Raw genomic sequence first — 16,463 nt, forward strand, 5'->3', positions numbered from 1 at the left:
TAAAATCTCAAATTCTTCGTCTCTAAAATGGAAACATAGGTGGCTCAGTTGGTTGAGCATTCCACTCTTGATTTCAGGTTGGGTCATGATCTCAGGGTCATGGGATGCAGAGGGATCCATATCAGCAAGGTGTCTGCTTGAGATTCTTTCCCTCTGGTTCTACCCCTCCCCCCACTCGCATGCACTCTCTCTCCAATCAATCAATCTTTAAAAATAAAATAAAAAAGAAACATAAATAATACCTCCCTAAGTATTATAAAAAATAAGAAAATGTATGTAGAGTAGCTAGCACATTGTCAGATATCTGAAAGACACTTAACAAATTAGATCAGGTATTCCCAGGAGCTTAGGAGTAGTGGCCACAGTGACAGCAGGAATGATGCAAGTAGCAGAAGCAGTTTTAATAGTAGTATGAGTATCAGCAGAAGTATTCTATCAATAGCAACAGTACTAACAGTAGTGGTGGCTATAGTTAATAGTAAATTATGTCCTCTTCCCAAAAATATGGTTACGAATAGTAGAATATTTATTTATAATAGTCCCTGGCACATACAAAACCCTAAATATTTGCTGGAAATCGTGTTAATGATGGTTTTGTTGAAGTTTGCAGTTACAGTGATGCATCTGCTATAGTTAATCTTCCTTTAATCTAAAAAGCCAAAAGTAAAAATGATTTTTAAATTTTTCATGGATATAACATATATCAAACATATTTAATAACTTTTGCTCATAAGTTTCTAGAATATTCTGTTTAAAAGATATTCTTTCCTTCAGCCTTCTATATCTGCCCCTTCTTTATGAACTTCAATAGAACAAAGACATATTTTTGTTGATATATAGCTATTATGAGTTCTAAGTTTTACCTAGACCTTGTATGTACCAGACCAACATATTTCTTCATTTATTATGATTAATTCAATTGGTTAATATAACTAGTAATTCAGATTCATTTACACTGCAGTGATAAATTTGAAGAGTTAGTTCACGGGGATAGGGAAAGAAAGGAATGGCGCATTTATATTTTGGAAGTCTTTTGATTTAAATTTGGGAAATTTCTAAGTGGTAAACCACATATACACTTTGGAACATCCCTGAGCTGTGCTATCACAATTTCCAGTATGTGATTCAACTCTCCTCACATGAAGGGAAGCATTTTGTAATTCAGCCAAGCTGTGGTTTTTTTAGTGAAAATATAGAGAGCATTCATATCTAATTTGTGGCTAGAATATGCTGAGGTCCATGATCTTTACTTGCTTTGTAAGCGTTCTGTTGACCACTGAGAACCTCAGCTTCTCCTGAGGTATGGAAGGAGCTATTACCATTTATAAAAATTTCAGGAAAGCTTTTATACATACACAACTATATTGGAAATGATATAGTATATTTTTCCTTTGCTTTCCTTCTTAAGACATTTCAGTGCCACACCTTTACCAAATATAGAGCAAATGAAAATAGATGTTAAAGTTGCTTATTATTGCTTTATACAAGTAGTCTATCATTACCTACCTAAGTCCTAATGCTTAAAATTGAGCTGACATTTAAAAGTACTCTAGCATTAAACTTTTAGAATAGTTTAATTGAAAGTTTAAAGAGTGTATTCTGAAGATTCATTAAATATAAATTGAATATGATATTTTAAGACATAAAATAGTTTGTGTTTTTCATTACATGTGAAAAGTATGAAAATCATGACCACATTATTTCTCTGAAAATAAAATAAATGAATATATAAGCAGCAATATGTTTCAAACTGAGAATCTGGGAGAAAAAAGGATAACAATTTTATTAAAAAAGAGAATATTAGGTGTACAGAATACAAATATTTTACGAAAGGCAATTATAGTGTCATAACTTGTTTATTTTTATATTATGTTTCTGCCCTCATTTTTTTATTGTGAGAGGTTGAATTAAAAAAACATTTTAAATTTCTGAAATGTTTTATTTTTTTAATTTCAGTCTAATCACATGACTCTGACTCCTTAAAATAGTGTGAGTTTAGCTACAGGATTATCTTTCATTTAGGCATAGGAAGCAACCAAAAAAGCATATAATAGGACTAAGTTCTTTTATTTTTATTCAGACATTATTTTTCTCAAATATAACTTACTATCTTGAGTCATAATAACTTAAAAAGATTTTACTTAATATCTTTCCATTACTGAATATTTAGTGTCACAATGCAGTGCTAATTAAGAATAGGAGAACACATTAAAGCAGTATGTTTTCATATATACAGTGTTTAAATTATTTTATTTTTTCTCACTAGAAAATTACTCAGAAATATGTGTCAATTAGCCTTTATGATAGCTCAAGAAAAACTTATTATCACCATACATATACATTTATTCTCTCCTTACCTCAAATATTTTTAAAATAGTTATAAATAATAAAATAGTATTCCTTTACTTCCTTTCTAAGATGAATCTTATTTAGTAAGGCAGTATGAGGAGTTAGGCCAACTACAAAGGGGCACCATCTCCAAGACCATCCTCACTTCTGAAATGAACTACAAATTCCAGGGGTTGCCAAAATCACCCTCAGTTTTGATTTGCTAGAAGGGATTCACAGAACTCCCTGAAAGCTATGATATTTATAGCTACAGTTTATTACAGGAAAAAACATACAGATTAAAATCAGCCAATAGAGGAAGTGCATAGTGCAGAGTCCAGGACAGATACCAAATACAGAGCTTCCATTGTTCTGTCTCTGTGGAGTTAAGATGCATTACTTTATCAGCTTAGGTATATGGCAATATGCACAGAGTACTGCCATCCAGGAAAGTTTGCCTGAGCTTTGGTGTTCAGAGAGTTTATTGGAGTTGAATCATGTAGACATGATTGACTGCCCAAACAGTTAATGTCAGTCTCTAGATTGACTGATACCACATGACCCAAAGCCCCTATCCTAAGTCATTAGATGGTTTCAGACCCTAAGTCTAAAATTTTATAGGTGTCTCTACCCACTCTAAATCATGTTAGACTATCCAGTACAGCCCAAATACCCAGGCAAGGAAAGATACTTTAGATTATCTTCCAGAAGCTGAGGAAATAGCAGACCTCCCTTTGGGCAAGGTTAAAAAAAATTGTTTTAAGCTTTTATTTATTCACGAGAGACACACAGAGAGAGGCAGAGACATAGGCAGAGGGAGAAGCAGGCTCCCTGCAGGGAATCTGATGTAAGACTCGATCCAGGACCTGGGGATCATACCCTGAATTGAAGGTGAATGCTCAACAACTGAGTCATCCAGGTGCCCTTCAAATTCTTTACAACAAATACAGGTGGTTGGAAAACTTAGAGGTTTCCATTCTCTTATATGTTAACTGCATTTTTTTCCATAAATTAACACATTATTGCTAAAACTTTTATTTCCTCATGAAGTTAGTTCATAAATAGTTTGAAATATATTATTGATGGCAGTTTATCTCATGCATATAGATACAAATAGTTGTTCTCAATTCAGTTATTTTATCTTGTCATATTGTCATTATCTACCTGGAAAAATCATACAAAATTACTAAATGAATTTAATAAAAACATTTTAGATAATAAGCATTTATTAATTCATTCACGTAATATTTATTTGTTGAAGTCCTCTTGTATGTCACATATTATAATAAGTAACTTGTATGTAATAGTAAATAAAACCTAGTTCCTCCCTTGAAACATTACAGCCTAGTAGAAGACAGCAACAGGGATACAATGATGAACAAAACATAAAACTTATAGTTCTCTAGGAAGACCAACTTTAATCCTATAATTGTATAACTATTTTACTGCATTTGAGATATATGACATAAGGCAAAAGGTACAGTGACAAAATAGAACAAGAGAAAATGGTAAATCTTGCTTGAGGAAATGAGTAGGTATTGGTAAGTGTAGAGCATTTACTTAAGTGAATGTGATAAAAGGGTGGAGATATGAGCGGATCACAGTCTAGAAGAAACACCATGGAGAACCAGATATGAGAGAGAACAGAATGCACTTAAGATCCTTAAAAGGTTATGCTCTCCTGGAGAGTGGAATAAGTGACATGGTACCAGATGAGCTGGAATATTGGACCAAATCTAGAAAATGGAGCCACTTTGGCCATATTCCAGGAAGAGGAAATTTTTTAAGCTTTCAGTAAGTTGTATTTATACAGAGAAGGGTGATTTGGTCTTATTTGTGTTTTTAAAAGATCACTCTGGGTACCAAGTAGAGAAAAGAATAGAATATTACAGGAGTGGAGACAGATCAAACAGGGCATAGTAGTTCAGTGAGAGATGTTAACAGCTTATAAAAGGAAAGAGGAGACAGTAGTGATGGAAAGAATGGGTAAATTAAGAAATTTATGTTGGAATTATAAGGAAGATGAAGATGAAGACAAAGACGATGACAAAGAAGGAGGAGGAGGAGGAGGGCAGGAGGGGGAGGAGGAAAAGGAGGAGGAGGAAGAAGAAGATAAACATTGAGAATGTCCTTGAAGTTTCTGGGAAGTGTGTTATCATAGATGATTAGAAAGTTGAATGTGTGGGAAAGATCAAATGGTATCAGAAGTCAAATAAAATAAGTTGAAGAGATGAAAACCAGATTAAAATGAATAAAGGAGTAAGAGATAAAGAAATGAAAAGAAAAAACAACTAAGAACAGAAAGTCACATTTTGAAGAATAGGTATTATCTGATCCAAGCAACCATCATGGAATTAAGCAGCTTTTGTCGAGGAAAGAAGAATAATTCTCTTTTTCCAAGGGTGAGAAGAGAAGAGCAGAGAGAAGTAGGAGATGGGAGTGGGAATGGGTACCAGCATTACGGCAGGGCACTGGGAAAGGTAAAGTCATTGAGAAATCCCTAGTAAAAATACAACCAACAGGACTTTTAAGAATAGAAATATGTAGTGAATGATAATTTTCTTTTTTGTGTGAATGATAATTTTCAATGTTGAATTGCCCCACTTTGTAGGATACAGCAAATTCCATCCTCTTCTATTCAGTAAATCCATCTTAGTGGGGAATACTTTGTGATATTAGGTTTTACAACAAAATAGAGAAAGATGAATTTCTTGTCTGGCGTTCCTTGGTATGGCAAAGAAATAACTGACCACTGGAGCAGAAGGAAAGTACCTCCTACCCAAGGAATTTTCAGGAATCTTGAAAGCTGAATTTATAGCCAATCTAGACCTCGAGATACAGGAAGACCCCCCAACTGACATTAAATTCTATAACCTCTAGCTACATTTTTACTAAGACTGGCTAATATCAAGGATCAATGTGTGTATCCTCTGGCCAATTCTTTATATGGAGATAGTAGCATTCTATTACAACCCACTGAATCAATCCGCTCAGATTATAACTAGTGCTTACAGGCATACCTTATTTTACTGCACTTCACTTTATGGCTCTTTGCAGATAATGTGTTTTTACAATTGAAAGTTTGTGGCAACCCAACAAACCCAAGTTTGTGAGCAAGTCCATTGGCACCATTTTTCCATAGCACTTGCTATTATATTTGTTATGATTATCTGCGATCAGTGATCTTTGATGTACTATTGTCATTGTTCTCTAGTACCAGGAACTGCACCTAGAAAAAGCAAACTTAATAAATATTGTGTGCATTCTAACTGGTCCACTGACTAGCTGTTCTGACTTTCTCCCTCCCTATTCCCTGAGATACAACAATATTGAGATCAGGCCGATAGCCCTATGATAGACTCTAAGTGTTCAAGGAAAAGAAAAATTTCAAAAAAAAAAAAATGAAAAGAAAAGAAAAAAGAAAGAATTTCATGTGTCTCACTTTAAATCAAATACTATAAATAATTAAGCTTATAGAGGAAGGCATGTTGAAAGCCAAGATAGGTCTAAAGCTAGGATTCTTGGCACCAGTTAGTCAAATTATAAATACAAAGGAAAAGCTCCTGAAGGAAATTAAAAGTGCTACTCTAGTGAACATATAAATGAGAAAGCAAAGCAGTCTTATTGCTAGTATGGAGAAAGTTTTAGTTGTCTAAATAGAAGATCAAACCAGCCAAAACATCCCCTTCAACCAGGATCCAATCCAGAGCAAGGCTCTGACTCTATTCAATTCCATGAAGGCTGAGAGAGGTGAGGAAGCTGCAGAAGGAAAGTGTGAAGCTAACGTAGGTTGGTTCATGAGGTTTAAGGAAAGAAGCTGTCTCCACAATACAACAACACGAGGAGAAGCAGCAAGTATTGATGGAAAAGCTGCAGCCAGTTACTCAGAAGATCTAGCTAAGATAATTAATGAAGGTGGCTACACTAAACAAAAGATTTTCAAAGTAGACAAATCAACCTTGGAAGATATCATCTAAGACTTTTCCTAGCTATTGAAAAGTCTTCACAACTTCAAAGGACTGGCTGACTTTCTTGTTGGGAGCTAATGCAGATGGTGAGTTTAACTTGAAGTCAATGCTCATTTACCATTCTGAAAATCCTAGGGCTGTTAAGAGTTATGCATAATCGACTCTTCCTGCGCTCTATAAATGGAACGGCAAAGCCTCGATGATAACACATCTGTTGACAACATTTTAAAATATTCAATATTGTTGAATATTTTAAGCCCACCGTCGATACCTATTGCTCAGAAAAGAAAATGGTTTCTTGCAAAATATTACTGCCCATTGACAATGCACCTGGTCACTAAAGAGCTCTGATAAAAAATGTACAAGATTAATGTTGGGCTCATGGATCAAAGAGCAATTTCAACTTTCAAGTGTTATTATTGAAATGCAATTGACATACAATGTTATATTAGTTTCAGGTGTACAACATAGTAACTCAACACATTCTATACATTACTTAATATTCACAGTAAGTATAGTCACCATCTGTCACCATACAATGTTATTACAATATTATTGTCTGTATTCCGGTGCTGTGTTTCATCTCCATGACTTATTTATTTTATAACTGAGAATTTGTACTTAATCTCTTTCTTCTACTTTGTCCATTCCTCCACCCACCTCCCTTCTGTCAACCACCAGATTCTTCTCTGTACTTAAGAGTCTGTTTTGTTTATTTGTTTGTTCAGTTTGTTTTTTAGACTTCAAATATAAGTAAATTACATGGTATTTCTGTTTCTATGTCTGACTTATTTCAGTTCAAATAATACGTTCAAGATGTAGTAAGTGGCAATATTTCCTTCGTTTTTATGACTAATATTCCATTGTGTGTAGTGTGTGTGTGTATCACATCTTCTTTATCCATTCATCTATTGATGGACACAGGGGTTGCTTTCATATCTTGGCTATCATAAGGAAGTCTGCAATAAACATGGGAGAGCATATATCTTTTCAAATTAGTGTTTTCATGTCAAGTCTTATTATTTAAGAACTGCATTTCATAAGGCTATAGCTGCCATAGATAATGATTCCTCTGATGGATCTGGGCAAAGCAAATTGAAAAACTTCTGGGACAGATTCCCAGTTTTAGATGCCATTAAGAATATTTGTGATTCATGGGAAGAGGCCAAAATATCAACATGAACAGGAATTTGGAAGAATTTAATTCCAACCCTCATGGATGTCTTTGAAGGGTTCAAGATTTCAGTAGAGGAGGTAACCAAAAATACAGTGAAAATAACAAGAGAACTAGAATTAGAAGTGGAATCCAAAGATGTGATTGAATTGCTGCAATCTTTTGATGAAACTTGAAGAGATAAGAGTTGCTTCCTATGGAAGTGCAGAGAAAGTGGTTTTTTGAGATGGAATTTACTGCTGGTACAGAAGCTCTGGAGACTGTTAAAATGACAACAAAGGAATTCAAATATTACATCAATTAAGTGGATAAAGCATCAGCAGGGTTTGAGAGGATTGACTCTAATTTTGAAAGAAGTTCAGTTGTAGGTAAAATGCTGTCAAAAACATCACATGCTAGAGAAAAATATTTCATGAAAGGAAGAGTCAATTAATGGGGCAAGCTCCTGTTGTCTTATTTTAAGAAATTGCCACAGATATCCAAACTTTCAAGAACAACCATTTGTCAGTTAGCAGCCATCAACATCAAGGCAAGAACCTCCACCAGCAAAAGATTATGACTTGCTGAAAGCTCATATGATGCTTAGCATTTTTTACATATAAAGTATTTTTAAATTGAGGTATGTACTTTGCTCTTTTCAAAGATTTGTTTATTTGAGAGAAAGAGAATGAGCATATAAGGGGAGGGGAAGAGAGAGAGAATCCTAAGCAGACTCCACCCTAAGCATCCTAAGCCCTATGCAGGACTTGATCTCACAACCCTGAGATCACGACCTGAGCCAAAACCAAGACAGACGCTAACAGATTATGCCACCCAGCTGGCCCTGTACATTGCTTTTTTAGACATAATGCCATTGCATACTTAATTGACTATAATATAGTGTAAGCATAACTCTAATATGCACTAGGAAATTAAAACAATCATTTGACTTACTCTATTGTGGTGATCTGGAACTGAACCCACAATATCTTCAAGGTATGGCTATATTCTTAACCTCATTAATTAAAAAAGTAGCAAACCTAAACACTTTACAAAACCAGTGAGGAATTTAATATATGAAGGAGCCACTGGCAAAACCTATGGGGCAAGCTCCTGTTGTCTTATTTTAAGAAATTGCCACAGATATCCAAACTTGCCACAGATTTACCTATGGTAAAGCAGAGCATTCATTCCAAATGCAGTCATTTAAAAAAAAAAAAAAAAGAATCAAAACTTAAAAATGTGTAAGTCTATCCTATTACATAAACAATATCCTCATCTCTTATTAAAATATTAACCTAGCCATTACTTTTTCATCTTTTAAGAAAGCTGGATATTTATGATTAGAATAGTTAATCAATATATTTAGTTCTCAAGACAACCAAATGTCTGCTTGAAAATGGAGTTTTCCAGGGACACCAGGATGTTGCAATCTGTTAAGCATCTCAGCATGGCCCTTGGATAATAGAAACAATAGAATGTTAAATATATTTTGAGCTAAAAAGGATCTTAAGTAATTTATTCATTTTACTTTTCACTTAAGATACTGAAGACCAGACTTGAAGTAGCCTAACCTAAGTAAGGACCGAGTTGGCATAGCTAAAAGAGATACCTTTGAATGGTGCTCATTTTGTTAGGGGGGAATTGTACCTTTTGTGTCCTAAGTGCCATATAATTGGTGAAGATTGTAGTGACGTGAATGACTGCTATTTTTGCTAACAGCTGGATTCCAATGGGGAACTACTCATCCGAAATGCCCAGCTGAAGCATGCTGGTAGATACACGTGTACCGCTCAGACAATTGTGGACAATTCTTCAGCTTCAGCTGACCTTGTTGTTCGAGGTAAGAGTTTCCACATTTGAAAATCATGAAACCAGAGGTATTTGACTTGCATAACTATTGTATAATCTTCTGGTAACTCTGGTATGAATTCTTACATATTTAGAGTCTTGGTCCTTGAGAACAGCTCCTCACCCATGTCTAAGAATGATTTATGCCAGACAAGTAGTAAACAAGACTGATTTTGTTTGTTTTACTAACTACATGTCTTCTAGAAATTTATACCACATACCTCCTACTAAATGTTTGTACTTTTTAAACTTAGTATTTACCAGAAGTTCTCAGTTTCTGCTAATACTTTTCATGTGTTGAATATAGTGTTGTTTCCTTTTGTATTTTTTATGGTAAAAACATACTGATGCTATTTACTATGACTTCAAGTGTTACATATTTATCACTATCATTTCAGAATAAAAAGTTAATTTTTCCATGTATCATGTTTCTATTTCTTGCTGGTTTTTAGACTAGTGCTTTTTTCTTACACATAGTTGAGAATGTGCTACGATGCAGTCTTATTGAAAATACAGCCCCCTTGATACTGACCTTTGCTGTATAGCTGGGAGGCCAATTTAAAACATCATTCATTGGCTCTTCACTCGTTGCCAACAGAATAAAGACCACTTCTTCTAGCTAAGCACCAAGAATCTTGATGTACTGACCTCAGCCTGTTTAGCTTTAATCTTTTACCATTCCATGTAACCAACTCCACTGTCCAACCAGTTCACAAAAATATTCTAGAGTTTCAACCTCTGTTCCTTGGTTCACAGCACTACTTCTAGGTTCTGTAGTCATTGTTTGTTGCCCAAATATTAAGCCATCCTTCAAGGCTAGGCTCAATTATTGCCAAATGCATGAGTCCTTTTCTGATATCCCAAATATGAGTTCCTCTCCTGTAAACTTTATTAACAGTTAGTATTTTCTTTAATGTGTTTTATAGCAATCTGTGCATGTGTGTTATCTTCTCTAATAGGTTGTGAAATTCATATGTGATTTTTCATTAATCCTTAAGTGAGCTGCAGAATCCCATTCCATAGTTTCATAGTTCTATCACTCTTTGTCATATTAAACTTTTATTTTATTCTTTTTTACATTAAAATTTTATTTTTTCACATTCCATTTACTAGAAATACTTATTGGCTATTCTTTATTTCACATCTTTAGTCAGTTTTTGCACAATCAAACAAATAACTAGTAAATAAGATGATACCTGCGGTTCATATTCATTCCCCTCTGGATCAGTATAATTTCACAACCTCATACATCTCCTGCAGTTGCCTCTAGAGCAGTGGTAATATGGAGTCCTTAGATCACACTAGGGAAATGTTTAAAAGCCTTTTATTCCAGTTGAACATATTCTACAATAGAGTAATAGAAGTCCAACTCAATTTTCTTCATCCAAATGAACTTAGACATTCATTCCATATATCCCTTATGCTAAATTGAAGAAAGTTCATTTAACTTCTGCATTTTCATTAAAAGTATTTTATGATCGTGGACATCTATTATATTCAAGAGTTATCAGAGGAACTAGTTCACTGTTCTTTCTAGTCAGACTACTGGCTGCTAAACCATTTTCATCAATAAATTATGTGTATATTTAATTGAAGTTGTTTCCATATTAAAATAATTAGCATTTATATTACAACAAGGGTTATGTTTGGGGCGCCTGGGTGGCTCAGTCAGTTAAGTTCCAGACTCTTGATTTCAGCTGGGGTCATGGTCTCAGGGTTGTGAAATAGAGTGCCGTGAGTGTGGAGCCTGCCTAAGATTCTCTCCCTACTCCCACCTCTCCCTCTCTAAAAACAAAACAAAACAAACAATAGGGGTTATGTTACAATGTTTGTACAGCGGTTTTTTCATATAATTACAATGTGGTAAATTCCCAGTATTTAGAGGGAAGAGGAAGTTAGAGGAGTATAATCAAAGAGCATCAATGGTATTATCCACACATACTTAGGTAGTTAATAATCACCGTAATGTATATTTTTTAAAGAGGTAAAACTAATAAAAAGAAGCTATTGCAGGTATTGTAAAGAAATATAAAGTAACTTTCTTTAACCTTTTTAGTTCCAGGAAGAAAATACTTTAAAGCAATAGAACCTGACAACTGCACTTAGTAGAAACTGTTATAACATTTTAAGTCCCTACACTATAGCAGGATATTAACAAAATTGTACAAGTAGATGAAAAGTATTATTTAGGACTGTTAAAAGTCTACAAGTTATAATCATTCCCCAAACTTTATTTTTTATAATCTAAAAGGTATTTATTTTATGTCAAGAGAAATTTGCAATTAAAATAGTCAAATACATATATGCATAGTTTATAGTACAAGTGCATATATGCAAATACATATATGCATAGTCAAAAAATGTATATGAATTAGACCTTCAAATACGCTTTATATACTCAAGTCATGGGGTATAAAATTAAACAATTTTCTATATTTATTATAGTGATGATGAGTAGTAGTATATAAGAAAACTTAGCATGCCTCAAGTAATATTATTGGTCCATTTAGCCACTTAGTTATGTTTTTTTCATCTAGTCCAGGAAATCGTAATATGTTCTTTGAACAGTCAAGAAGCCCATGGACAGACTTCAGTGGGTTCATGGACTTCCTGAAATTGTATGCAAAAGTTCATTTGTATGTGGCATGGCTCTGGAAAGAGGATTTATAATTTTTACCAGATTTTCTAAGCCAGCAATGGCCCAAAAGGCCATCTTTGGCCAAAAGGCCAAGAAACTTAGCCCATTTTTCTTTCTTTCCCTTATCTAGATCAAGACTCTCTAAAAAGAGAAACTAAAGGATGATACTAAAAACAAAACAAAACAAAACAAAACAAAACAAAAAACAAAACAAAACCAAGGACAAAAACCTAACTAGTTCCATGTAGTGAGTTTTAATAACTCAAATAGATTATGAATTGCTTGTGAAAATTTCAGTTTTCACTCAACCTTTCAAGAATATATGTCTCAAATCATATCAAATGTGTTACATGAGACATTAGATATCTATAAAAACTTACTAGATTTGAGAAGAACTAATTCTAGCTTATATTCAGATATCAGTGATCTAAATTGCAGATTCAGAAATTAGTGCTATGAATGAGGCAGTAAACAGATTAGAGAGGAAAGTAATTTCCTCTGATGATCACTGAGAAATTTGGGGTGCAAGAAAACTAGTTTAGTGCATAAACTGTTATGCCCTATGAAATGAAAATGGAAATATTTGGACATAACTTAGACAATATGGTTTCTTTTAACCCATATTACTTGAAGGGAATGAATAAATAATGAAAATTGTTGCTGCTATCCATATCGTGTGTGTGTGCGTGTGCGTGTGTGTGTGTTAACAATCATGGATCAGGGGATACCTGGGTGGCTCAGTGGTTGAGCGTCCACCTTCTGCTCAGGGTGAGATTCCAGTCCAGGGATTGAGTCCCCCATCAGGCTCCCTGCAAGAAGCCTGCTTCTCCCTGTCTCTGTGTCTCTGCCTCTCTTTGTGTCTCTCACGAATAAATGGATAAAATTTTAAAAAAAAAATCATGGATCAGTGAGTGTATGTGTGTAAATTTGTATGAGAGAGAAAAATGTATTTTAGGCTTATACCTTTCATCACTATTTTAAACTGAGTTTAGAATAGAGGTAGTGAATTGGTTAAATCTGAGTGCTTCTAAATATAAAACTGAAATTAAATATAGAAAAACATAGCCAAAGAAAAATGTAAATTTGGATCTGATTTCATAGAGCTTTTTACTCAGAGAAAACTCACCCCCCCACCTTTTATCTGTTTAGTGTATGATAGGATTGAGAAATAAGGAAAAGCAAATGTCAACTAAAAACAGTTTACAAAAATAGCCCAATAACCATTTATAAGTCATTGCCTTTGTAGCAAGCATAAAGGTTTATATTTAAAAATCTATAGCACTTCAATTTTTTTGACCACTAATTGAGTTCACAGGTGCTCCAGGATTAGACCATAAAAATGGTACACATTGTCTGTTCCTTCAGTTATGTAAACAATTTCAAATCCTAGAGTCAAATTGGCCATGTAATTTTCACTTTTGATTTCCAAAGCTGCCTTTTATGCTATTTCTATCCTTTCACTTTGAATATATTTCTGTTAGTCTTTGTATAGTATAGAGACTATTTTTCAAAAGTAACTTTTATTCAAGCAGTATTTTCCTGGAAGCCCTATACATAGATTTCAAGTCACACTGATTGGAAGAAATCAAAACTATTTACTTTACTCGCAATATGCTCACTCTATGTTCTAAAAACTCTTTCACTAAAAGAATCAAACTTTTTGGATAAATTAATATACATTCTTCCTCACAGCCTTGGCAAAGGCAAAAACTACCCTCTCTAAATAGCGAGCTTTCAAACCAGCCCCCTCAGTATTCCAACAGATATTAAGTAAATAAAATATGAAATTATGTCAGAAATGACAAGCAATAATAAGAATCAGCAGTTAGATTGGTAGACAACAATAGTGTTTGAGTTCAGAGTACTTTACACATTCTACTCATTGGAATAAGAATGAGAATATTCCCACCCAGATCTTTAAATAAAAGAGGAAATGGTAAATTGAGTTGGAAACAAGATACTATAAAAACGAGAGTTTAGAGGAAAAAAACAAAAATAATACCTATAAATGAAAAGGACAATCATTGAAAATAAAAAGCCAATAAATAAGTTAAACAATAATTAGGAACAGATTAAGAAAGGATAAAGACCTAAGAGATAGTATATGAGGAAATAAACACATTTTAGCACAGAGAAACAAAGACAAATTTTCAAAATGAGATTATATTAAGAATCTAATGAGAAAGCAATACTTGTCAAATCAGATTACTAGAAGGAATATTAGATAAAGTAGGAGAGAAAAAGTTTTCAAAGAGATAATGAATATAAATTTTGGAAAATTAGTGACAGTATGGCTTCTCATTTTAAGAAGCATGATGAAACACAAGAACAATTAATAAACATAAATAAAACTGCAAAATATTAAAAACCAATAGAATATTATAGAAGCAGCAAGGGGGAAAAATATATTTTTTTGCAAAGGCATAGTAATATATTGACCACAGACTACTCAGCATTAGCAATATCAAGTCATAAAGGAAAAAAAAGTCACAAAGTAACTGGGGGAGATAGACCTCATGATTGACCTCAGTCATCTTGCTTTCTGGTATACCAACCCTTGTATAATCCCTTTTACACTGGGAGTTGCTTCTATATGGCAACAGAAGTGACACTGATAAACACTGTCATAAGTCACAATTCTCCTTCTCCCTTGGTTCTTGGAACTCTCAGTCTGGAGGAAGCTAGCTGTCATGTCATGAGGACATTTCTTCAGTTTTGTAGAGAAGCTTACATGAGGAGATAAAACCTATTGATAATCAGCATCAATTTCCCAGTCATACAAGTAAGCTATCTAGAGAGGAAATCCTCTAGGCAAGCTTTCAGGTGACTGTACCCTTGGACCAAATCTTGATCAAGAACTCTCCAGCTAAGCCACTCAAAAATTCTTAATTCTCACAGAAACTGTGAGAGATTGTGTTTATTGTTGTTTTAAGCCACTGGGTTTCGGGGTAAGTTATTATGCAACTGCAGATACTACTACAGCCATGGAGTAATGTCTTCAATATGCTAAAAGAAAAGTAACTATCCATCCAAAAGTGTATACCCAGACAAGATATTATTCATCATGAGAAAAAATAAAGTAATATTTAGACAAACAGTAACAGAGTCTATCCTCCAAAGAAACTGTTATGTATAAAGGAATGTCTAGTGGGTAAAATTCAGGAAGAAAGAAAATAATCCCAGAATAAAATTTTGAGATGTCAGAAAGCATGGTGAACTAAGAACCCAGTAAACATATGATTAAATCTAAATAAATTGAACTAAACCAGACTTTAGGATATGCTGTGGTCTGCATTTGAAGGCTGATAAGGATGATAATCTGCCCTCGGATCAAGTTGGTAGTCATTTTTACTTCAGATTTTTATTAAAATAGCAAATTAGACATATATCTGTATATATGTATGTATATGCATATGTATGTATATGCATATGTATGTATATGCATATGTATGAGTGTTTTATATGGTCAAATATACAGAATACAAGAAAATGATAATCATAAAACATAGGACAGTGGTTACTTCTGGGGTTGGAGACAGGAGAGGAGGATGTGATTGGAGAGGGACGGGACCCACAAGAAGCTACATCTTTATAAGTAATGTTTCATTTCATAAGCCAAGTAATGAGAATATAGGTGGCTATTTCTTATTTTTTATAACTTTCCCTAAATGTTAAATATTTATTAATTAATTTAATAAATGAGAGTCACAAAGTCACCTATTATCCACTTCTCACACCAACCTCAGCAAAGATTAATGAAAAATCCTTGTGAGGATTTTTAAAACGCTGAGCAGAGTTTCCAAACAGAGCTGTACTTCAGATTTACCAATACAATTAAAGACACACAATTCTAAGCCCTCTCTTGGAAGTTTTTGAATTAATAGTGCTGGGATGAGTTTAGCAAAGTTGGATTAAAGATTGTCCTGATGAACCATAGTTCATCAGCACTGGACACAGAAAATACCTCATCCAAATATGCTCAAATGATTTTTAACAAAAATGCAAAGTAATTCAATGAAGATAGACTTTTTAATAAATGATGTTGAAACATTTGGGCATTTGTAGGCAAAAAAAAAAAGTCTTGACCTACACCTCAAACTTTATACAAAATCAACCCCAAGTAAATCGTAGACTTAAATGTAAAATGTAAAACTATGGAACCTTTAGGAAAAATTATAAATGTGAAAATGTTCAGCAACTAGGTGTATGTTGAGAGTTCATAGACTTGACACCAAAAACATAATGTATAAGATGAAAAAGTAATAAACTGGACCTCATCAAAATTAAAAGCTTTTGCTTTGTGAGTCTCTGTGAAGATGATGAAAAGACAAGCTACAGACTGGGAAATACTTGCAGACTGCATGTCCAACAAAAGATTTATTTAAAGAATAGGTAAAGAGTTCTCAAAACTATAAAACATTCCAATATGACAAACAACAAAAGATATGAGCAGATATTTCAATGAAGAAGGTATACAGGGACGCCTGGGTGGCTCAGCAGTTGAGTGTCTGCCTTTGGTCCAGGG

The 16,463-nt window shown here is 33.8% G+C and overlaps 1 protein-coding gene across 4 annotated transcripts in view; it reads left to right on the forward strand.

Moving 5' to 3' along the window:
* CNTN1 (contactin 1) overlaps nucleotides 1-16,463 on the forward strand; it is a 348,668-nt gene that overhangs the window by 235,339 nt on the left and 96,866 nt on the right. For all 4 annotated transcript variants that reach the window (XM_041736681.1, XM_041736678.1, XM_041736680.1 and 1 more), the window contains one exon: nucleotides 9,172-9,292. In XM_041736681.1, coding sequence (XP_041592615.1) covers nucleotides 9,172-9,292 — 121 coding nt within the window. The remainder of the gene's footprint in view (nucleotides 1-9,171; nucleotides 9,293-16,463) is intronic.

This window comes from Vulpes lagopus, chromosome 21 (genome assembly GCF_018345385.1).
Source record: "Vulpes lagopus strain Blue_001 chromosome 21, ASM1834538v1, whole genome shotgun sequence".
In the NCBI taxonomy this organism is placed as follows: Eukaryota; Metazoa; Chordata; class Mammalia; order Carnivora; family Canidae; genus Vulpes; species Vulpes lagopus.